The sequence below is a fragment of the Brachyhypopomus gauderio genome, chromosome 13 (assembly GCF_052324685.1).
Source record: "Brachyhypopomus gauderio isolate BG-103 chromosome 13, BGAUD_0.2, whole genome shotgun sequence".
In the NCBI taxonomy this organism is placed as follows: domain Eukaryota; kingdom Metazoa; phylum Chordata; class Actinopteri; order Gymnotiformes; family Hypopomidae; genus Brachyhypopomus; species Brachyhypopomus gauderio.
This window is the reverse complement of record NC_135223.1, coordinates 21,364,192-21,387,807: the sequence shown is the minus strand read 5'-3', so window position 1 is coordinate 21,387,807 and position 23,616 is coordinate 21,364,192. Positions and strand designations below refer to the sequence as shown.

General features: G+C 41.2%; 4 protein-coding genes across 6 annotated transcripts; 1 reads left to right on the top strand and 3 right to left on the bottom strand.

Moving 5' to 3' along the window:
- Positions 1-1,099: 1,099 nt before the first annotated feature.
- gpn2 (GPN-loop GTPase 2) lies at positions 1,100-5,500 on the bottom strand. Of its 2 annotated transcripts, XR_013120721.1 has the most exons (6): positions 4,501-5,500; positions 4,249-4,405; positions 3,659-3,819; positions 3,420-3,550; positions 3,040-3,192; positions 1,100-1,344 (listed from the first exon to the last, which is right to left on the bottom strand). XR_013120721.1 is itself a non-coding variant. In XM_076971689.1 (5 exons), exons 1-5 carry the CDS (start codon positions 4,915-4,917, stop codon positions 3,120-3,122), a joined length of 939 nt encoding a protein of 312 aa, XP_076827804.1. In that variant the 5' UTR covers positions 4,918-5,498; the 3' UTR covers positions 2,933-3,119. The 2 variants fall into 2 exon arrangements, 1 of the variants encoding a protein (XP_076827804.1); XM_076971689.1 differs by lacking the exon at positions 1,100-1,344 and having other exon boundaries at positions 2,933-3,192; positions 4,501-5,498.
- Positions 5,501-6,675: 1,175 nt separating this feature from the next.
- On the bottom strand, positions 6,676-9,621 carry snip1 (Smad nuclear interacting protein). Its single transcript, XM_076971688.1, has 4 exons — positions 9,315-9,621; positions 9,011-9,134; positions 8,245-8,789; positions 6,676-7,579 (listed from the first exon to the last, which is right to left on the bottom strand). Exons 1-4 carry the CDS (start codon positions 9,467-9,469, stop codon positions 7,315-7,317), a joined length of 1,089 nt encoding a protein of 362 aa, XP_076827803.1. The 5' UTR covers positions 9,470-9,621; the 3' UTR covers positions 6,676-7,314.
- A 1,019-nt stretch (positions 9,622-10,640) lies between these two features.
- dnali1 (dynein, axonemal, light intermediate chain 1) lies at positions 10,641-12,724 on the top strand. Of its 2 annotated transcripts, XM_076971691.1 has the most exons (6): positions 10,647-11,120; positions 11,330-11,466; positions 11,549-11,718; positions 11,826-12,004; positions 12,150-12,314; positions 12,408-12,724. In XM_076971691.1, exons 1-6 carry the CDS (start codon positions 11,043-11,045, stop codon positions 12,441-12,443), a joined length of 765 nt encoding a protein of 254 aa, XP_076827806.1. In that variant the 5' UTR covers positions 10,647-11,042; the 3' UTR covers positions 12,444-12,724. The 2 variants fall into 2 exon arrangements, with proteins under 2 accessions (XP_076827805.1, XP_076827806.1); XM_076971690.1 differs by having other exon boundaries at positions 10,641-11,120; positions 12,150-12,724.
- Positions 12,523-22,895, bottom strand: gnl2 (G protein nucleolar 2). The gene is made up of 16 exons (XM_076971687.1): positions 22,720-22,895; positions 22,074-22,158; positions 21,831-21,925; positions 21,351-21,490; positions 18,920-19,104; positions 18,707-18,773; positions 18,395-18,553; positions 17,779-17,892; positions 16,895-17,023; positions 15,556-15,660; positions 15,296-15,454; positions 14,701-14,808; positions 14,017-14,504; positions 13,645-13,727; positions 13,174-13,253; positions 12,523-12,993 (listed from the first exon to the last, which is right to left on the bottom strand). The coding sequence occupies exons 1-16, from the start codon at positions 22,781-22,783 to the stop codon at positions 12,859-12,861; spliced, it is 2,196 nt and encodes a 731-aa protein (XP_076827802.1). The 5' UTR covers positions 22,784-22,895; the 3' UTR covers positions 12,523-12,858.
- Positions 22,896-23,616: the final 721 nt, after the last annotated feature.

The window sequence follows — 23,616 nt, the reverse complement described above, 5'->3', positions numbered from 1 at the left end:
CTAGTGAATTCAAAAAGCTTTGAAAGCAGAAACAAATTTTACATTGCTAACTCCTGCCTGTCTGGTCTCGGTTTTTACTGTGCAGATCATGCTAAAATGTGAACTGGATTCTGGATTGAGACCGCAGTTGACGTGCGTATCAACAGCAATTTAGCATTTTATCTTACGTGCTAGCTGCTATAGTTGCATAAAAAAACAGGCAGTCGTTGCAGTACTTTACCTTTACAAGCATCATCATTAGTGATAGCTTACAGCTGTGAGTAAGATTAGGGACTAAACACACTGTAACAAGAAAAATACATAAGGCCCAAACTAAACACGTGCTGTTCACATCAACAATCTTAAACCAGGATACAATAGTCCGGTAGGTGTGTGTGTGTAGAGAGAGAAAAAGAGAAGTATAGATATTGAACATTGTAATGAAGTACACAGTTTAGATAGAAAGACAGACAGATAGATTTAAAATTTAATTAAATTCTTAGAGGTCTGGTTTGCATACTGCAGCAGCATTATTATGTGATCATCGTGAACAAAATGTCTATGTTGTATATGTATGGTCTAGTATAAGTCTGGTATAGATTTAGTGTGTATAATGGAATAGTCATGAAGGCCAAAGTATAAATATGGATGTATAGTTGGCAAATGTGTGCTGTTTTGTTTCATCACTCCAAAAATGTGGTAAAAGCAATGCCCTAAATAACGATTCCCTCCGTAGGATTAAAATCCTTATGATAAACACGTGTCTGGAAGAACGTTTGTGCAATCCTGAGAATAAATCACCAGGTTTTGTTGACATTTCTTTAAAAAGGCCAACAAAACCGATTAATACATTTTCGTACGTATCTTGTTAATACACAAAATGAGTTCACCTAAACAAGTTTATTCGTCATAAATCCTGTCGTGTTGCTTTTTCACTAAGGTACTATGTTCAAGCAATGTAACAACCGTTTGTATTCCATTCTCATTCTGCTCCACTACGTGTTTTACCAAAGACTCAGACGCACAGAGTGCGCTAAGAAGCGAAGCACAACTCGAGCCCTACAAATACTTCCGCGAATCACACAAGTATGCGTTAAGGTGATTATTTGTGCGAAAGCTTTAATAGTGTACGGCGTGACACAGGTTTACTGACTACACTGACTAAATCAGAACTACATAAAAAGCACGAGCATTTAAACATAAAAATAACTGAAAAGGCAAGTTCCAAAACCACAAGGCACTATGTAACATAGTTGTCATCTCTCCCTCGCATGTACAATGCATTCCTGTGTTATTCCGCTGGTGATAGGGCCTTTCCAAGGTCCAGGCTACATATGATGGGGAAGGTGTTCCAGTTGCAGCAGTCTGCAAGAAATTCGAATGAACGTCGTATTACAAGCATGCAAGGCCACGCATTAACTGGGGGAAATAACACAGATACAGACAGTAGCTTTATGTATACATTTTGCACTCATAAATAAACTACAGCCTAGCAACATTTGACTACCAACTGGTGCTTCTAACGCACAAAGGTAACGCCGTTCATTGATCTTTAATTCAGAACACAATAAAGATCATCTATCTTAGAATTTCCATGGATATATATATATATATATATATATATATATATATATATATATATATATATATATATATATATATATATCCGAAATAACTATACATCTCTGAACATCTCGAACCAATCTTTACACAAACGTATTTGGTGTGACAGTGCCCTCTGGTGGCTAAACTTTATAAGGTTCTACATTGCGCTCACAAAAAAATAAATAAATTCATTTTACAGTGTTTTTAATAATAGTTCTTACTAACGATTTAGAAATCTGAGCATATTAAAAATTTACCAGCATACATTATGCTATATAATAAATAAGTAAACAAACAAACATGAACAAACAAATAAAACGTATCTATTTGAACTTGGAAGACGTGTCACTGAACGTCTTCTGAGTCGCTATTTGATAGTGATCCCCCTTCTGGGCAAAACTACGCTATTATCAAGCAAATACTTTTATTCGCGGTGAATAAAACGTGCGAAATTCGTGCGTCTTTGCTCTTCTCCTTCTCATTAATTCATGGGGGACGGGGGCGTGCGCTCCCCTATAAATATGCTCTCACTAATCATATAATGTGGTAGGTTGGGTGGTCTGTCCCACGAATGTTGAAATGAACATGCCAGACACAGTGGGAGAAGGAGAGAGACTATGTAATGTAACGGAGATAACAATGTTCTTTAAAAAATTGATTACTTACTGTAATGGCTTAAAAAACATAAAAAATTCAGTTTTAAAGGGTTCCATGGGGGTTGGTGAGGGAATCAACTCTTTGTTGACAATAAAAATTTAGCACGAAAATTATTACAGTTTACAGTTGGTTTACAGTTGGTAACCATTTCAGAATTTTACAGTTGGTAAAAATGTAGTCTTTTATATATTTATAATTATACCCTATTTTATCTATAGGAATTGTTTCAATTTCTAGTTCCTCTACCGAACCCATCTGTTTGTATAAACCAAATTTAGATGCATTACTATACACGTTTAAACATGTTTACACATACATGTACCTTGTAGACACCCACTTTATGTTCACAAAGAGACTAGCACAAGCTCATTTGCTGCATTCAGCAGATTCCATTAGCCAGCCTCCATTTAATCAGTGGTCAGTTTGACCACAGGACTGTTGCTGGGTCAGTGTCACTGCCAGGTCGACCACTTCCAACCCAGCAGTGACACTTGGAGCAACATCACTGTGCCCAGCGAACTTAGTTACCCACAACCACGCTGCTACCATGTCAGTGTTTACTGTGAAAGGTAGAAAATGTGTGTAGATATTAAATGGCTCAACTCTTTGTTAATTACAATGAGAAAATACAATGTACATGTACACCAGGGCAGTAACAGCTGATTTTCAGAAAAAATGTAAATATCAAATAAAAGAGTAATAAGGACATTTATTTCAGTGAAAGTAAATTTTGTTAATTAAAATAAAATGCTTTATCCTGCATTAGTAAGTGCTCTTTTATGGTTTGGACTTACTGACCTACTGCAAATTGTCTTTTCTTAAAACATCAATGCCTTTTGTGGTACAAAGACAAGTGTTTGTTATCAGTACACACAAAATTACAATTCCATGACTTCTTCTTCCAAAGACTTTTTGTTGGGCTCCAAATATCTCTCTTGTACCCCAAGGGTTCTGAAATTAATCATTAAGGAACATGTAAACACATTTTGGCTCTAAAACAAAGTTAACAACTCTTTGGAAATGTGTATCACTTTAAAAGCGAAGAATAAAAAAAGTCCTGCCATCTAACCCCCTCCCTAACTTTACGTACATATACATTTAATAAATTAGGGAAAAAGAAGAACACCACCAAATACAATGTCAACAATGCCAAACAATGGCTGGTCTGATAAGGATACGAGTCAAACTGAAAATCTGCACCAACTGCAGCAGACATCATGGCCTGCAGATTCCTTTCCTCCAAGTCACCAAAACAGTAGCCGTTTGCCTTGTCCACCGTGCGCAGGACTTGCATCATGCTTTCCTTGTCCTGTTAATAAATATATATATATAGGTCAAGGGTCATCATGTAACCTTTGTCTGCCAGTCTTCAGGTTGCTGAAGCAGTGGGAGAGAGAAATAGAGGGAGGAAACTTGCCTGGACATTTAAAGGAACAAAGGACACCAGGCCGTAGTCTTGAATGACCTCCGCCAACTTCTCATTCAGGTGGTGGAACTTCTTGAAGAATGGGTCAGATGCCAGATGTTCCACCAAGTATGACAGGTCCATAACCTCCGTGTAGAAATCGAGATTGAAGGCTTTGAAATACAACAAAGCAGGAAATATAGACATTTTATTATGCTGGCTCACAACAAGACATTTTAGTAAGAACATGGTGTTGAGATTGCTGCTAAATGTATACTAATAAATCACTTTGAAAACAGTGAATTTCTTAGGACAATCTCTGCTTGCTTTGATATAGGCTGAAACTAGCAAGTGCAGTTACACTAATCATGTCACATTCATAGATGATATGTTTAAGGGAGGCAGCAGAATTTAACAGAAGAATCATGTCTTTGATTTTTAATCACCTTATATAATTAGCATGTACAGATCAACACTGTCCCTCAAAGTGTGATGGTCTAACCTCTCTCTCTCTTTCTCTCTCTCTATAAAATGTATTTAACAAATCAGAATGTGTATTCCCATTCTGGCACACAAATTGCAAAACCATATTAAATACTCACCCAGCTTCCCATACTGCTCAATAAGGTCCATTTTAGACAGAACGTTGACATGAGGCAGTTCTACATGAAGCATGGTGGATAAGGAGGTGCAGAGAACAGATATGAACTTGGCTGGGTCAGCACAATAATGAGAGTCCACCAGATGCACTGCAGTCAGCTAGAGTCACGAATGAGAGCCAGTGTTGAAGCATCAGTGATTTAAGACATTAGGAGATTTACCTGAGCAGTTTAAATGTCATTTTTTTTACTCACCCTGAAATTCCATTTTGCCAGCTTGGCAAATATACTTCTGATTGAACTGTGGTGGGTGTAGAGTTCCACCTGGCCAGGGCAGTCGAAGAGGAAGTAGCAGTCACGATGTTCCTTCAGTTTACCCTCTAACCAGTCCAAATTGGTGGTTAAGTACTCCATACAATAGATAAGGCCACCATTAGGGCCTAGCTTCAAACCCTCCATCACATCATCAAGGGTAACAAGCTCCGATATGTCCACTGCACACTGATATGGAAGTCTTTCGTTTGCAGGGTCGAGGTTTATCACTACGACTTTGCGTCCAAGATGGTTCAAGAACTCTTGCATGCCACGGCAGTAGGTTGTTTTACCCGAGCCGGGTGGCCCAATAAGAACCTGACCAAAACATGGAGATATCTCCTGATGTTGGGAGGACATGTTCAACCCTAGATTCACAGCCACACAGAAGAGGGCTAACAAAAACACGAACGAGGCGAATCTACGCAGGATTTGTGAAACATAACAACAGCAATTATCAGGCGCAAAGAAAGGCAATGAAACTTCACAGTGAAATTAACGAAAAATAAAAAAGCAACATTTAATCTCAGTAAACCAAGACATGAGCTAGCTAACCAACATCACTCTCAACAGATACAACATGAACACTCGCAATAATAATGACTTCCGGGTCATATTACTCGACCTTCAAAGTAAAAGTCTACTTATTTGTGGATTTTGACTTAATAATGGATTCGTTCTTAAATGTCTAAGATAAATGAGAGAAGAGGAAGTGTTGGTATGATGTTGCTTCACTTCAGCAGGTGAGTAACCGCAGAGTACCTTCCAGAGAAACAGGACAGGTTTCAGACAGAGGTCCTTCAATGGCTGTGCTTGCAAAAAACTTCTGAATTTGATGGAGGAGGAAACAGTTGGTATATGCAAAAGTAGATGTTTAAAATCATAAAATTAATTCCAGTAGGTTATAATGTTCCCAGAATGTAGAAATTTGTCTGTGGTTTTCTAATTGCAATGATGTGACAGCAACAATTGGCGATGCAAACAGATATGTAATTAATACAGTACTCATTGGTAACAAATCCTTAATTCTGATGGTCTGATAGTGTTCAACAAACTGATCAGCAGACATTCTTTGTTTCTACAAAATAAAGCTTACATATCTTGAAGATAATGAAATAAACTCCTGCAATAATGCATGAAGGTGAAAGGGTGATGACAAAGGATGATCCTTTTGTGCCAGGTATGTTGGTGTCTGTGTCAATAAATTGACAAGTAGCACTAGTTTGGTTGCAGGCTAGTCTTGGCTATAAATGAGTGGAGAATACAGACTCACCCTGGAGGATTCTGGTTGTTATTCAAGTAGTATATTGACTAGGCACACCTGCCCACATAGTAACACACCACCAAAGGCTCGTCTGGTGACAACAGTGGCTGATGCATAGTGCTCTCATTGACGTCTCCAACACCATTGTCAGCCATCATTTCTGCGGAGTGTGAATTGACTTCCATCAGTAAACAGCACTGAGGCCCCCCGGGTCCCTGGTAGCCTAAATGCTACTTGACCCATGGAAGACGATGACACGTGCCCCGGTCAGATGTTCTTGCAGATCATCTAGCATGCAGACCACTCTGATGTAAATGGTTTTGAAAGGTCTGACGTGACACTTGCCTCTCGCTTCTCTTGGCCTGGAGTTGTGTGGCATCATCATCTGCTTCAGCAGGACACTGTTCACAATGAAGCGGTCATCAGTGTGGGATGTGCATATTCAACACGTTATTTAGTCTAAATTAATTTTAGATAAATTAATCGTTATCGTAAAAAATAAAAATATACAATTGATTTTTGTATGAAACATGTTTGACCCCCCACAAGAGAGTGAGAATTTTATGGTGAGGGAATAATATATACCAAATGTTTTTATGAAGTTCAGTTTACCTCAAAAACTTTTTGACTGAACAGATTAAATGCTGATGTGTTAGCAAATATCAACAGATTATGGATAATAGTCAAAGAAAATGTTTGAACATTTTTTGTTTGTAGAATAAGTATCTTTGTGTACATTTTGCCAAGAATATTTTTACTTGCATTTGAGCCATAGAATTACCAGTAATGGCTTGTCACAATGAACAAGCCATTTTCTCATTTTCTATAATTCAAACACATTTCCCATCTTAAAGTAAAATACATGTACACATCTATTTTTATTTAACAGTACAAAACATCGAAATTGTATACAGATTAGGAAATACTGCAACCCAATATTTCCAAGCAAGAATGTCAATACAGGACCAGAATACTTGCTAAATTTTACAATAAAGACAATTAACTGCTATGTGGCATTTAGTAAAATATAAATGTTTACAAACTGAAAACACCAAACAATCAACAAAATCAATCAACAAAAATTGCAAACTAAAACACAAGTAGTCGAACACTCATGGAATATATCCAGCATATTTACAATAACAGAACCGACAAGTTATTCAAAATATATATATTTTAAGTAATTTGTTCTGGCATTGAGCACTTGGTTTGAAGGGACTACACTGAGCGGTACCAGGCCACACATAGCTGATACCACACTTATGCTGTCCACCTGAGAATGTTACACACACAAACTAGTCAGGCTGAAGCTCGTCAGTATATATTTTTAACAAACCTCATCCACAATGTAAAAGTAATCTCAAAACCATTAACAAAACAACCTCCCCCTTTCCAAAACATCTGGGTTGATCACAGCGATCTTAATCAAATAGACATAATGCTCTTTAAGAGTCCAATAGAACAGAAGTACTTCAGTACCCATTCAGTGGGCACTATTCATCAAGGCCTTCATCCTCGTCCTCTTCATCCTCTTCTCCCTTAGCATCAACCTCAGCCGTGTCAGAAAATTCATGCAGTAGCACGTACTCTCGGCTGCTGAAGCCAAACTTCAGCACGTCTTTCTCTTTCAGCTCGTAGTAGCGCTGGGCTTCAATGCGCTGATTGTTCAGGTATGTACCATTACCTGAGCCCAAGTCAATAATGTAGGGCTTCACCCTCCTGCCTGCCGTGCCGTCAGCTCGAGTGAACTCTGCTAGCCTGAAAACCACAAAAACGATGCATTGCATTATGACGTGCTGAAGCATGAAGAAGAAAATGTCTTGGGAAGCAGTTCAGTGCAGAACTAAAGTCAATGTGCATGAAAGCACCTGCTATATGCCATTAATGTCAATATAACATGAATGGTTTTCTATTGACCAGAGTAAGAACGCTGACCAGATCCTTTAAATGCATTTGCTAAGAGTTGGTATTGGCAAAGTTTTTCGTGCAGGCGATTTTATCATACTGAGTATGTGCACATAGATGCTTGTGTGTCTTGTCTTCAAGTAGCTCATGCGCGCCCCCTGGTTGTCATTTTATTGACTAATACAAGCATATTAAGCCAATTAATTTTGAAGAAACAAAGCAGATCGCTTGTAGAGGAAAAACTTTGCTGATGTATGGTCAGCCAATTCCTCCAGCATCCTACCACAGAACACTGTCCTTGTCTAGGTTCAAAGCAGTTTAGGCCGTGAACAAGTGAAGACACTGGTCAGTTTTGTCAATAGCTGAGGACTGCACGAAAATTGACTGAAGCTTGAAATTCTCAATACAGGAAACACCCGAACACTGTGAGTGTGCTTATGCTCATTTGTAACATTTTCTTACACACACTGAAATGAAACACATGTAAATATATACGAATCACTGAAAAGTTCTCTCACCTGTACTGAAAGACAGCATGCTGCTTGGAACAAGAAGGGTGATCAATAGGTATATCAGCTATCTTCCTTTGTCTTCCAAGCAAATAGGCACTCTGCCGATGGATGTACATGACTGGCAGTGGCTCATCATTTTTGAAAGGGTATAATCGCCACCTTCTCTTAGGTATTCGGGCCTCGGGTGGCTCATTGTACTTAATGACCACCCCTCGAAACGTGTTGGTATCTTCCACCAGGGCACCTGAGAGTTCAAAGTTGGGCTTTTCTTTCTCAGCTGCAGTGGCAGAATCGTTGCTCTGTTCACCACCAAAGGCGTGCATCTCGTTTTCATCGTCTGCCTCTTGCCTAAGTCGGTTTTCTCGACGACGCTCATTGTGCTGTTCCCTTTCTGCTTGCTGCTGCTGCTGTAGATGTGATTGCCGCTCACAAGACCTCTCTCTGTGTCTCTGCTGTACCGTCTCACGCTCTCGCTGACGAGGCAAGTCTCTTTCTCTTTTGACGCGCTGCTCATGGGACGCACTCCCTCTTTCACGCTGATCATCTTTTTTCTGAAGACGAAACAGCAGAATAAAAAAAATACTTGTAATGTTTATTCATACATAATCAGGACCCTAGTTGTAAAACGTGCAACAAATAGGTTGGAAACGAAAGGAAATGGGTTCAAATTTACGGTTATATCTTCAAAACGTACAATATATCCTATTCAACAGACGTTATAGATGAACCATTCACAGTTATCTGTAATTCTAGTATTTGTGGTCTACTCCACCCGCTTTATCCGGACATCAGTGTGATCAGGACTTCTTCTCCGGCCTGGCGGGGATCTGTCCCGCTGTCGTCCTGACGAGCGATCCCTTCTTTCTATCGATCTGTCCTTCTCTCTGACGTGCGATCTATAATTACAGCAGGGATATTAAAGTTTGACAGTGTGGCTGCAACATTTAAAATCAGGCATACAGCACGAAAACTTCCGTTTGAACCACACACACACACACACACACACACACACACACACACACACACACACACACACACACACACACACACACACACACACACACACACACACACACCGATGTTCGCGTCTCCTCGGCGGGCTCGTGCTGCTGCGGTCCGAGCCGGAACTCAAACGGCGCGGTCTGTGAGGCCTAACCGGGCTCAGTTTCTCTTCTTTTATTTTGATTTTTTCACGAACGGGAGACTTTTTGTCTCGTTTCCTGTCATCCATCACGAGCGCCGATCGATTGTTTCCTACCAGTGACGAGTATTATTATCTCATATTATCTCATTTCAACAAAAGTCGTAAATCTCACGTCGAAAATGTTGTCTAGCGCCACACAACTGGGCCCTGTGTCCTGTACGCCCGTCAAATCGGTTCCCTCCGAAACGAGGAAGAGACTTTTAGTTCCGCTTTGACGACGCCTTTGGCGCCATCTGGTGGTCATGTGTGGTGTAATGCATTTATCTTCACATTTGCGCAGTTTAGCAGACGCGCTTGCCCAGAGCGGCCTGTGCTTAGAGCCCTCAGAGGGTTTTCCATCCACCGAATTTTTGCGCATTTTGAAAATGCGCATGAAAAAAACTGGATGGAAAAAGACCAAAATTCGAAAAAAGCCCCAAATATCGCAAAAAGATTTTACGCTAGGAGGAGGTGGAAAAGTTAGACTATCGCATCGCCAAAATTCGGAAAAACTGGATGGAAAAGGGTTTTTCGCATAAACGATGACGTATCATGCCTCAAGTCATGTGGTTCTGTACATGATCGCGATGTAAAGATGGCAAATGCATACAAAACAGTTCTGGAGAGAGCAAACATTGAATTTAACTTCTCCATGTATAGAAAAGAAAAAGAAAAAAATGTTTCAAAACCTCAACGTGCAAAAATGCGTAACTGCCAGATGGACGTAAAACCACTATTGTTTGGCGTCCTCTCACGTGATCTAAAGTTTATTCACATAACTGTAATGAATGGAAACAAGGCTTAATTCGCTTTTTTTTCTGCCGAAACTTGGAAATTTCGCATTATTTTTTCAAAAGGTTTGGATGGAAACCCGGCTACAAATCATTTATCTAGCAAACAAACAAACAGAAACTTTAACTCTAAGGATACAATTAAGATAGAGCCCAGCTACAGGGAATACACACAATGGGATATAATTATTTTTTTTATGTGCCTTGATGCGATTGTGGATAACTCGAGTGCTTCTTGAGGAGATGGATCTTTTAGTCAACACTTGAAGTTAACACACCTGTCACTTAACAGATGCGACGGTTTAGGTTGTGCCGCACTAGAGGCACGAAGGAATCAAGAAACGGTGCAAAGGGAGACAAATGCTTGCAGGTGGGAGGGGGGAGGACAATTTTTGATTTTGTAGAGTGTTATATTTTAAATCTTATATGGGCAAACTCCGGGAGCTAGTGGAGGGAATGCAGCAGTCTGAGAGCCACGCCAAGAGTGACTTGCAGTAGTCATGAGATGATGAGTGGCAAATGAGTAGCACCTCTGAACAGAAATGAATAAATGTTTCCATTGAATGCCTTTAAAACCGTCAGTAGTGTATTTATGTCCATTAACAAAAGGCAAAGTGAATGAACAAAAGAGAAATCTATCTAAATCAAATCAATGTTTGATGTGACCGTGTCGGAAGGAGGCGATGGGGGAACAGGTTCTAATGGGTTGCTATGGTAACCTTAAACAAAGCTCGCGAGCTCTTCTAGTGGGTTCTCTATAGCGGCGCTAGTCAGTGTCTCTTTTTTGGACATTTTCTCAACTTTTCCCTCAACATCCTCCCACTCTGAACATGATTCCTCCTGCCGACTCTCTGCTGAAGTACGACACTCCGGTACTGGTGAGCAGGAACACGGAGAAGACACCGAAGGTAACTGGCCAGCTAGCTAAGCGCTGCTAGTTAGTTTAACCAGGTTGGTTAACTAACGACACCGATACGTGTGTCTAGTTTAGTTATTCCATCATTTATTTGACTTATTTACACGACTCCCATATATTAGGACTAACGTTTGGGTTTCAGTGGTTCTATTTGTACCCAAGTTAAGCCAGCCAGGTTCACTAGGTGTGTTAACTATTCAGGCTCGAGCTCTGAAAGCGAGTGCGCACGCGCCGCCTCCACCCGGCCCGGTGCCGCCTCCACCCAAGCCCACGTCGCCATCGGCCGACGCCATCAGACAGCAGAGCGAGGAGATCCTGGACTCCATCCTGCCCCCGAGGTACCGGCGCCCCCTGCTGGCCGCCCTCGTGTTTGCAGTCGAGCCCGTTTGTGCATTAACACTGCGCGTGCTGCTGTTTCAGGACGTGGGTGGAGAACAACCAGCTGTGGGTGCAGCAGGTCTCCAGCACCCCCTGCACACGCATGGACGTGGTGCACCTACAGGAGCAGCTGGATCTCAAACTACAGCAGAGACAGGCTCGAGAAACAGGCATTTGTCCTGTCCGCAGAGAGCTGTACTCTCAGTGCTTTGGTATACAACTCCCCCCCCCCCCCCCCCCCCAAAAAAAACAACAACAAATAAAAATAATCATATATGGTTGCACTCACTTATTTTATTTTTTATATTTTGTTCCATAGATGAGCTAATCAGGCAAGTTACTATCAACTGTGCTGAGAGGGGGTTACTGCTGTTGCGAGTGCGAGATGAAATTCACATGACTATTGCTGCACATCAGACCCTGTACGAGAGCAGTGTGGCCTTTGGCATGAGGAAAGCCCTGCAGTCTGAGCTAGGGAAGTCAGATATGGCCAAGAGGGTAGGCATGGCTGCATGGCACATTTAACCACACCATCTTCCCCATCCCATCTCAGCAGTCTCCCCATTATTTTTAATGCATCATTGGACTACATACTTAAAATGTGACCTTGGCTGTATAATGTAGCATCCTGATCACTGGGCAGATTTCAGAGTTGGAGAATGAGAAGAGGGATCTGGAAAGGCAGGTGAATGAGCAGAAGGCCAAATGTGATGCGATCGAGAGACAAGAAGCCGAAAGACGTCAAGTTGAGGAGAAGAAGCACACGGAGGAGATCCAGTTCCTCAAACGCACCAACCAGCAACTCAAGGTATGGCAGTTGAGAAGCCACCAACTACGGTCAAGAAAAGTGCCTTAGAGCAACACAATCAGAAATATAAAAATACCCTTTCTCCTTTTTTAGGCCCAGCTGGAAGGCATCATTGCCCCCCGGAAATAATACATTCATGCCTCAGACTTGTAAATGGTGATGCCAAATGACTTTTTTAGCTCTCAAAATATTACCAAACTACACAGGATTTGTTCACTCCTGTCCACTTTATTCAGACTTTCTCCTCTTCTGGAGAACTCAGTTTTTGTAATTTTGCTGAACAAAAACATTAATGTGAGGTAAATTGAAGTACTTTAATGGGGTTTTGGAGATAAAATGTTAATGACTCCCAAACCCTAATTTCCATGTGGAAGGATGGTACACTGAATAAAGGTCATTTAAATTGGTGATTCAGTCACAGATGAATCACACTCGCAGGAAATGCTCTTCAGACACAGCTCCAGACCTCCCAGGCCAGTGTCCAAAACCAGACAGGTCCATTGAAATGCAGCTCTCTCGCAGCACGCAGTCCAAGCACCTTTTCTTAGCGTTTGGCTTTTTTTCCTTTATGACCTTCAGTGGGCATTTTCTTGTTTTTATTTTTGTTTTTCACATTGTGCGTGTCATAATAGCGAACACCAATCTTCTTCACCTTCTGGGAACGCTCCCTTCTTCTTTTCTGGGGAGGGAAAAAACAAACAACATGAGCTAGAGAAGTGCAACGTTGGTAATTTGAGCTGAGGAACACCAGAAGCATTCTCTCTAGTCTTAGAACAGCAGCAACAGCACACGTCCATCTCAAGTGTCTGCGCAGATAGGAGTGTGCCTGCCACTAGAGGGGAGCTAGAACAGCACAAACCTCTTTAGATGTCAGCTTGTTCGGGCGTAGCGGCTCCTCGTCTTGTTGAGCTTTTCTCTTTCTTCCGACATTCGTCATAGCTGAAAAATGGGAGATGACAACTGTTATACCAAACTTTCCTCTTCCTGTTGATGTTAACATCAGCCTAAATGTGCAATGCTGCAGTACTCCTCTACCAAATGATTGTGGTCAAAATGTGGCCCCTTCTTCTGCTCTCATTCTGTTAGAGTTGGCTTAAAAGGTTTTTTAGTACAGTTCTTAAACAAAACTATGCAGTACTTATACTATGTACCACTGGCCATTCCAAAGTAACAAAGTTTGTCAAACAGATTTTTAAAAATGTCCTTATTAAATTACATCTTAAAACACACATTTCCTTTGTACACAATTTCAAATTGTATTTAATAGTTTATATAATAACATACAGAACATAGACATTTACTGTCTGGGAGATTGGAATTGAATTTCTACCTTTTTGTGGCGGGGTCTTTCCCTTCTGTTCCATTTTTGTTTCCTTTGAAACAAAAACCTTTTCAGAAAGGTCCTTGGGAATTCTGTCGAACATAAACACATTAAAACAAAGTACTTATTACTTACAGGACACCCAACCTATTATCAAGGTCTTAGAGGTGCTGCCAAATCTGATTCAGACTTGTACACAGACACTCCGAAAAAACAGCAAGAACGCAGTGATGCAGAGTGTACGTGAAAGCAGGGTGTAGATCTGTGGCCAAAGCCAGTGCTGAGCGCAGAGATGGGCAACATGGATTCTTTGACAGAATGAAACTAAAAGGAAAGCACTCGTGAAACAAGAGGGCTACAGGAACAGAGGGGCCAACGCACCGGATCGCAGAGAAGCGCTTGGACTTGGCACGATCCAGGAAATGCTTTAATTTGGTTATCTTCTCGTCCAACTCTCTGTTCACATCGCGTGCACTCCTTCCTTCTTCTTTGTCAGACTGGCCATCTGCAGTCAATTCCTTTCCACTCTCTCCTTCTTGCGTTCCACTCTCCTCCGTGTCCTCCTCCTCCTGCTCCTCCTCCTCACTTCCTCTTTCTTCATCCTCTTTGGACCCAGGGAAGTCGAGATCAGGCATCTCCACTGGCACGAGATCCTCCTCGCTGAACTCGGGGGCAACGTTGATTTTGCCGAAGTTTTGCCGAACGGTGGAGAGGATCCTTTGCACCTGTTCGCGTTTGCGCTCCTGCAGGATGGCGGTGTCCTGGTCAGCGGACTCTGCTACGTCTGTGCTCTGCTGCTTGGACTCCTCTTCACTGGCCAGCTGCTCCGTTTCCAGTCTAGACTCTTCCACTGGAATCTGTGCCTTTTCCTGCGAAGAAGGGCAAAGAAAATGGGGTGTCCCACTAAGACAGTTTAAACCCAGTTTAGGGCCAATGCCACATACTGATGTAAATTTTTCAGACATGAGTGACAATGCTGCTCTCTGATCTATAAGTTCATTTGGTTCTTGAATTAAACCACAGTGCAAAAATAAAAATATATTTAAAATATTGCTTTAAATTTACCTCCTCATCCATTTGAACTCCAAGTGGCTTTACAAAAAACGGAATGCGCCCTCTTTGCCAGTCGTTCAGCACCATTTTAGAGACCGTCGACAAGTCAGGCTCTCCGCCCTGCATTCCAAATGTAGATTTAGTATCCATGATTCATAGAACACAGGGCAGTCACTGTATTTTATGAGGACAGTTGAACCATCTTTGCCCTGTAAGTCATCATTAAGCCAAAGACATGATTTTCTTTTAGCAACACACTTTTTGTTCAAATACCAATACCTGCGTACACCGGATAAAGCTCAGCATGAGCTATCAAAGGTTCCAGGAATTATTATTTTTAGTTTTTACTAATTTTTTACTGAATACATCATGCCTTGTTCATTTAACTGGAAAACATTCGGATAGTGAAAAGCAGGTTTTCATAATCAGCAGAAAAAATCCACATCTTGCCGCTCAAACTGATTCCAGCCCTGTTCCGTGTTGTGCTCCTCACGCTGGCATGCTCCAGCATACGTGGACTTGTTTACCGAGAGGTCAGAGTAAACAACCACTGAGCTGTAACACCACTTCAACATGCTGTGTGCTCCTCGACAATCAGAAGCCAGACCTTGAGTAGTTTTCCCGTGCGGAAGGCCAGCTTTTCCAGAAAGTCCTCGGCAGAGTTCCAGGATGGGATGCGATATGTTTTCTGGATGTACTCAGCTTTGGCTCTTTCTAACACGGCTCCGATGTGATCCTCCGGGTTACGGATCTTCTCCACCTGAACCTGGGGACACGGGCATGACAGATACAGCGCAGTGAGATCTGAGAAAGCAGCACTGAGCAGCGCAGCAGCAGAAAGCAGGACCAGAGTGACAAACATCTCACCACTCCCTTCAACACAATATCAGTTTCGCTGTCCTCAGAGGGGTAGACGACACCAGGGCAGTCAATCAGAAAAATACGCCTCATCAATGTGATGTACTGCCACACCTAACAAGAAAAGAAAACAATAAATTAATTAAATGCATTACACAGTCTACTTTTTAATATATTCAATATACTAGGTTAGAAACACAACCAGCGTCTTGTTTCCCCAAATATGAATGTAAAACCGTGGGTTTTAGTAAACAGAAGAAACTGCCAGTACATTTAGCGTTAACCCCCTTGGACATTCATGTGTACTTTTAGAAAATGGACCTCTTGCTTTTAGCAGTTCTTTCGAAAAATGTATCATTGCCACAGGGCTACAGCTGTTCAATCCCCCACTTACAGATGTTGCTGACAAAACTCACCTGGGCAAAGTAGGCAGGATGTACCATTTTACTTTATTGAAGGAAGCTTCTGTTTAATTTCAGAATGCTTCACAGTATAGTTTGAGAGTTGGGAACATTTCAGATTTGGAAATGGTTAGCCCACATCATAGCAAAGCATTTTGGGTGTATGATGGGTGTATGGTGATTTATTTTATCATTATAGGGTAATATGATCAGTAATACTCTTATTTAACTGCAGGTCTGCACTTTTTTTTTCTAATTCTACAATTAAAATGTGGTTATCAAAGAACGGTTTGATGGGCTGGAACAGCCTTGTTATCCTTGCAAATGTTAATAGCCGTGGCTTTCCATAAAGAACTTGTAATTGAAAAACATTAGTCTAATCGTGAGAATACACCTCATGGGGTTTTATAGCACAAAGAAAAAGAAAAGAGAGACCAACATGGTCTCATGAAATCCAGAGCGATGTCATTTAGAGAAACTCCAAGGAGGATGCCTGTTTTCAATCTGAACTTGGTCAATAATCTCTCCCTAATGCTCTACACCATTACTACACTCCTCGTGTGTACAGTGGAGAGAAAACGACGACAGACCGAGCAAGTGTAAACAAGTCATTGTCACACCATGCAGAAATACGTGCACGCCACAGCCAGAATCTGACTGCTGGAAACCCAAGACATCCAAAATGTTAACACATGTCAGGAGTTCGTGCTGCGTTTGGCTTGCGTGTAATCTTTTGATCACTAGTGTACTCTGCAATAAACAAAGTCAAAGCTGTTTAATGTTATGTGTAAGAAAAGGTAATTAGTCGTTTAACATCCACGATCTAGCTAATGATGTCTAATTATGCATGAGGAGAAAAATATTGTCCAAACGCACACAAGACAAAAACGAAGTAATTAAAGCGGTTATTTATTTAAAACAACATGAGCATGGACTGAAGTTCCTACCTTGGTCTCCCCAGCGAGAGGTGCCACGTTGCAGACCTTTTTGGAGCGCAAGGTGTTGATGATGGAGCTCTTTCCAACATTGGGATAGCCAATGAAACCAACGCTGATCTGCTTTTTGTCTGTGTGGAGCTGGAGACGAACATGTTATTAAGGACAGAACTTTGCCTCTGTATTAAGCTCTTAAGTTCATTATGGTGGCTAAGGAGGTCTTCAAGTTTGTAAATGAGAACACATACAACTCAGATGGAATATGTCTGATATGATGTGAAAATCTGTTGGGGGGGGGACCTCAAGCACGTAATGCGTTGCTTGGAGAATGCAGTCCAAAACCACACCTTTAGCAATGATCCAAAAGATCAGCAAAACATATGTGAAAATGTCACCCCCCCATTATTCATGGCTAAACCATTTATACAGGACAGACAAAACAAATAATTAATACAAAAAATACACAACTCTTAAAAGCCATTAGATTGTTCTGTTTATAACCCCCTCAGGATATTTTTGCACCGTCTCCCTGAGCTGAAACAAGCACTCCTGTTGTGTAACTTTGAACTGAATTTATATTTTCAAACCCCATCTCATTTTGTGTGCTTCCATGGCTTTGTTTATGGCTACGGTACCAGAAATAGCCCCGCAGCAGATGTGAAGACAGAGACAGTATCCAGTAGCTGTGTGGAGTGATAGATAATAGGGCTTGGGTGGGTGGTTGACTGGGGAACGGTTCTTCTGTAGCTTATGAAGCAGATAGCATCTTAATAAAATAACAGTGTGAAAGGACTGCAGCGCGTATGTATTTGTGCTTCATTCAGATTGCCCTTTGCTCCTTTGGAATGAGAATGAATTCATGAAACTCTTCTATTTCGAGACGACCGAGATCTCACCTTTCCAAACTGCCGAAGGAGCTGTATGAGAGAGCCCTTCCCAAAAGAGTTGGTAAGACTGGCGTGAAAGGCCAGTGTGGGGTAATCCTGAGACAGCACAGCAACCCAGCGTTTCTGATACACACACAAACACACACCATTTTGCTGAAAATGTGCTGCGGGTCTTCATTGGTGTCAATACTATCTTGACCCAGTGTCATTATTCATGAATTATGAATTTTGAATATCATACAACCAAAAAGAGAACAGTGAGATCATTCAGACACCTATAGAATTCAGCCTTTGGTGTCACAAGTAATTAAAAAAGAGTCTATCTGACAACAAAAAGAACAAGGGATTAACAACAAGCAAGGGGCACAAAAACCTTTAAAGCAAAAGCCTAGCACTTGCAAACAAACATATCCATTAAGGACTCTTTAATAATCCATTAATTTCTCCAGGTTTTATGAACAAAAAACCTGGACAAGGTAAAAAAATGCAAAAAGCATAAATGTCCTTGGGGACTCACTGAATCCACAATACTTAAATATCCGACATCCTTGTGCTGGGAGTTGAATTTGGGGAAATCCTGATTTAAAGACATAACAAAAGCACAGAAGAGCTCTGTAGGGCTTACCGTCACCCAGGTAGGAACAAGATCACACTTATTGAGCACGAAGATGAGATGTTTCCAGGGCTTCTCCTTCTTCAAGTAGGTCTCAATGTTCTTGGATCTGGTGCCTAACGGGTCCCGAGCATCCAGCACCTGGATGATGACATCTGAGGAGTCGATCACCTGACGACAGAAAGCCTCTGGTGAGTTTGTGATGCCTGCTAGAATAATTGAGGCTATAATGCCTTATACCATAATTCCAAAAAGTAGGTCACCGCATACATGAACCACGAGACTACTGCTTTCCAAATCCCTCAATATTAATCAAACAACTACCTTATAGAGCTCTCCCCAGATTCTCTTCGATTGTCCTTTCTTGAAGATCTCCTCACGGACCTCTTCCCTACAGCAACATGTTGAAAACACAGGGTTAGTTTAGCCACACATACACAACTTTGAGTGACATTTCCATTCCTACATCCTGAAGGCAATCTGAAGTCCTGATCGCCACCAACAAGGAGCACGCCAATGACATTTATGAAGTCTCACCTCACCCCACTATCTTCGGTCACCAGATCACGGTCTTTCTCCATGCTGTAGTTTTGTGCTGAAGCTTCAGCATTCTCAGCTAGTTCCTTCAGTTCCCCCACACTCAGGTTTGGTCTCTTCCTTTGAGCCTTAGGCCCAAACGTGCTCTCAAACGCCTCTGTGTCCAGAATATGGACTTTGGAGTTCTGAGAAACATGAACAAGAGTTGAAGGGTATTGTAATTTTACTGATAGCATCCTTCTAGTCTCCCCACCATTGGAGTTGCATTAAGGACATAGGAGAAAGGATGAGATATGAAAAACTACATGACCGTTTGTTGAATTGTAATAAATCACACTGGGACAACTTAAGTACCCTGTTCTTACTTTTGTAGCTGCAGGCTTGTACATGCTCGGTCTACATTAGTCTCTTTGATGAACAACTAAACATCCTGTTTCTCTCCACAACATGTTTGTCCATTTCTTCTACGTTGATATTATACAGCACCATTGCTAAGCAATGGGACTGTTGATCACTTTTGTTGTTCTGAGATGAAGAACAGAGCGCAGATTGCCTGTTTTAATCTGGGGTCCATACATCCAAGTGAGGTAAACAGTGTAGAAATTGTAATCCATTTCATACAATTCCTCTTATTTTAAGGGACCAAAAGTAATTGGACACTTCTCAGTCATGTCTTGGCCAGCTACATGCTGTTACATAATTTGGGTATGCATAACAGAGCTTAGACAACAATCGCAACAATTGTCTCTCGGCATGAGAACCAAAGACATGTCAAGGAACAAAAATGTCATTTTTAATAAAAGCATACCATAATGAAACTGAAAAATCAATCAAATACAGACAGAATACTGGATATGACAAACATTTGCATGTTCATGGAGGAAAGTGAGTGCCAAAAGCTATTACAAAGACAAGCATGACTCCACAGAGTTTAATATAAGATCCAAAACACTAGTAAGGCTCAAAAACAGGAAGGCCGTTTGTGGCAGTTTGTGGTGAAAAAAAAAAACAACATAAAAAAAGCTAATAATGGAAGCATGAAACGAAGTCTCAATGATAAATGAGACAAAAAAACTAACCTGTACTACCATGTTGAAATGAAGTGTGGATGAAGGGGTGTGGCTATAAATCAAAGCGCAGCACTTCATTGGTGAACCGTAGGCGAGGGCGTGTATGACTACCAGAGGCAAACTGGTGCACACGCCGTTATTGATGGTGTGAATACTGAAATGAGCAGCATGTGTACAGAAGCACCTCAATTGTTCAGATGCATCAAACAGCTGCAAGGAACACCACTACATAGTAATACAATAATAACACCACTATATAGTAATACAATAATAATAACACCACTACATAGTAATACAATTATAACACCACTGTTAAATGGTCTGTTAAATGACATCTGGTGTGCTGTAAAACCATTAACAAATTGGTCACTGAGAAAGGTGTTTTGAATAAAGTTTATAATGCAAATATCATAAAATGTTTGTTTTGTGTGAGAACATTTGTTCAGATTCACTGATTTTCAAGATTTCTCAGTCAATTATTGTATTAATGACCTACATTGATTGTACAGTGTCTGTAAAGTGTATGGAACGCCAACAAAACCAGAGCAAGGAATTAAAAAACCAAAAACAAAAACAAAAAAACAATGAGCAAAAAAACCCCCACATATTCCCGGAATGGCCAGCTGACAGCCACACGTACACCTAGTCACGCTCTTGTTACCTGGCCAACACACACTGGAAACGTGCTGGATCACCGAAGCTTAAGGCAGCGGGTCAGAGCTTAAACACGGTCATCACCAGCCATCATGGGCTTTAGAAACAACTAATGGGGAAACGTCAGGGTTCTTTCTTCCTCCAGCAAAATCCCAAGGTGTAACAAAAGAACAAGAGAGTGTGACGGCTGTAGCAGCGGACGGTGAGCTCACACTCCTCCAACTCTCCCAGTCTTACCAACACATGGAAGCATTTAAGGGCTTGGAAAATCTCACCAAAAGTCAACAACATTTGTCAGGGGAACTCGAGGAACCAAGCAAAATGTTAAGTGTTATTTCAAGCACATTTTACTCTGTTTTTTAGCACTGGCAGAGGCACGAGTGGGATATGCCAAAGAGCACGGTTTCCTCTGGGCTCCTCTCCCACGGAGAATAGGTGATACCTCTCCACACAATCTCATCTAACTACACGCCGTGCACCAAAGTGGAAGCTTCCAGAATACGATAAAGACGAGAGTAAGCGACTCTTTACGCCTTTTCATTCCGCAGCACGTCATGTGGAAGCCCATGTTATGAAACTCTCTCCCATTAGTGTCAAAATCTGACGACACGTAACTTATAAATTAACAACCCATTTCAATTGTTTGTAAGCAACATGCATTCCGACAATTTGAAGGTTTCGCTGAAGGCGTTTGTGTGCATACGTACGTGCGCTTTGATTCGGTCGTGCAGGAGAGACATGGGCAGCTTGCTCTGTCGCATTACCACTCTGTACGGATTTGTCTTCACAGCACTCATCTCCTCCTGGAACTTCTGCAGGGACGACTGTTTGATGACCCGAGTGTTTGCTGCACAGGGACCAGGGGACACGAGAGGGTTGCAGGGTGAGTCTGAATGTGTCCCATGTGAACGAAGACAACTTTGGCATCACATGTTTTTTTTCACCTAATTTCCTCCTGAAGCAGCAGGGGTTCTCTGCTTCACAACAGTAAACCCAGTCTTATGCGGCAGGGACTTGCATGTAAGCGCTTTCATGTCTTTCATGAAATGATACAAGAATAATGCAAACCTGGGCAACCATGTCAAGGTTCACCACCACAGAGTTTATTTATTTAACCTTCCACCAAGAATCATAACTAGCATATTTCTCTAAAACACGAGTAGCCTAGTTATATTACATATACTTACCAAACCACTTGATATTAGGCTCGACTCTGGCTACAGTCCCAGGGGCAACAGTGGACTGGTACTGTAATGGCTTGATGACTTTTCCCCGATTGTTACTGCAGAAGTATCATTAAAGAACATTATATATTCATGTTCTCTGTTTAATGTAAAAAAATACAGTATTTTAAATTTTCAGCTCTGATATTTTAGCACATTCTTCTAACAGTGAGTTGTGTGACCAGCGTGTAAGCATCGTGTGATTACCATCTCTGTTTCTGTCGGTACATATTCAAGCGCTTGATAGTGGCGCGATCCCTCATGTTGTTCCCACCAGCTCCCTTTACACGATCTTGGAAAAACAAGAGAAAGTCATTCTGAAATGTGACATATCACACAATGCATGTTATCCCAGTCTTTATAAGTTAATGAATGAACCCACTGCAAATGCAATCAAGAAGGTATAAAGGCTTTCCCACCTCTCCTCACTTAGTGTACTGGTTACCCCAGCATTATTCTTGTTAGAAATCAATCTACATCATGGACAAGGACAGGAGTAATTCTATTAATGTTGTTGTTTATTGAGTGACCCATAACATCATCGGGGCGTCCTCCTACAGTTAATCTAGGACAGGGATGGATCATGGACCTATAAACCAATGTTTGTGCACCGTGTGCCCATGCAAACACGAACAGCCCATCCTAGGGGCAGAAGTGACAGGGAAGTGTGTGTTTGTCTGAACGAGAAGACACATTCCCACTAGAAAAGCGAATGATCACGCAGTGAGCTGGTGTTTCTACGTGAATAAAACTCCGACTTGCTCCTCTAAGCACTGACGCATGAAGGTGTACGGACAGGCTAGCTAACATGGATAACGTTGGGTGTTTACAGTCGAACTAATGGCAAACTTACCGGGATTACTACTGGAATTTGACGGATTTATAGAACTTTTCCCCTTGAACTTTGGTTTCGTCATTTTCGTATTCGATTTAGGATAGTCCTTGTTGATAAAAACCCTAAAGAGCAGATTAAGATTTACTTCTCCCCGTTGAATTCCACGTGTTACCAACTTCCGCGTGCAACACGGAAGTACGTCATCAGCCTAGCGACTACGTTACTACGTTATATTCTTTACATTTATTTGGATGTATTTTGCTGTTGTTACTATTAAAATCTATTTTCGCAACTTCAGACAAGTCATTACAATGATTGACTGAACGACTTAAGAGAAAACCAAGACAAAACATTGTTTATTGGCTCACATTTATGGTTGTTCCCCCCCCTTATGCCACATGTTATCACTTAATCTGTACACTTTAGGCTATTTCTAATTTGATTCAGTTTACACCTAAAGAGTTTGGCATGTTCCAGGGCCCAAGGAGTAAGTCCATGTCTATGTGCTTCTTACACACTCAGCAACGTCTTTGGGCAAATGAACCATTTGGTAATTACGCCATGATTTCTGGTTAAGAAAATACCAAAATACCATGTTATTGTTATTTTATTCAGACACTTGTCTTGAATATCTTTAGAATACTGACAAAAATGCACAATAAAATTAAGTAGATTACATACGAATAATATAATTAACATCAATGTATCAGCAAGTAGTAACAACTGAAAAATAACAACTTATAGAACACGGAGAGCACAGTGTATGTCACATGTGCTTTCTAAATATTTAATGGGGATGTTGTCAAAGCAAAGAAAGGATACATATTGCAGATTCCCTATAGGGTACAATTCTGTTCCAGGTTTTATGGAGATGCTGCAAAATTTAAGCTGTTTGATTGCACATTTTAGACCATT

Coding starts and splice junctions, on each gene's coding strand:
- gpn2 (XM_076971689.1), bottom strand. CDS start 4,917: ATGTCCTCCCAACATCAGGAGATATCTCCATGTTTTGGTCAGGTTCTT. Junction 3,551..3,658: donor TTGTTCCTTTAAATGTCCAG/GCAAGTTTCCTC, acceptor ATTTATTAACAG/GACAAGGAAAGCATGATGCA. Junction 3,193..3,419: donor GCAGATTTTCAGTTTGACTC/GTATCCTTATCA, acceptor GATTAATTTCAG/AACCCTTGGGGTACAAGAGA.
- snip1 (XM_076971688.1), bottom strand. CDS start 9,469: ATGGATGACAGGAAACGAGACAAAAAGTCTCCCGTTCGTGAAAAAATC. Junction 9,135..9,314: donor CCGAGGAGACGCGAACATCG/GTGTGTGTGTGT, acceptor CTGTAATTATAG/ATCGCACGTCAGAGAGAAGG. Junction 7,580..8,244: donor CATGCTGTCTTTCAGTACAG/GTGAGAGAACTT, acceptor TGTGGTTTTCAG/GCTAGCAGAGTTCACTCGAG.
- dnali1 (XM_076971690.1), top strand. CDS start 11,043: ATGATTCCTCCTGCCGACTCTCTGCTGAAGTACGACACTCCGGTACTG. Junction 11,719..11,825: donor GCTGTACTCTCAGTGCTTTG/GTATACAACTCC, acceptor TTTGTTCCATAG/ATGAGCTAATCAGGCAAGTT. Junction 12,005..12,149: donor AGTCAGATATGGCCAAGAGG/GTAGGCATGGCT, acceptor ATCACTGGGCAG/ATTTCAGAGTTGGAGAATGA.
- gnl2 (XM_076971687.1), bottom strand. CDS start 22,783: ATGACGAAACCAAAGTTCAAGGGGAAAAGTTCTATAAATCCGTCAAAT. Junction 22,159..22,719: donor AAATTCCAGTAGTAATCCCG/GTAAGTTTGCCA, acceptor TGTTTTTCCAAG/ATCGTGTAAAGGGAGCTGGT. Junction 21,491..21,830: donor GCCTAATATCAAGTGGTTTG/GTAAGTATATGT, acceptor GTCCCTGTGCAG/CAAACACTCGGGTCATCAAA.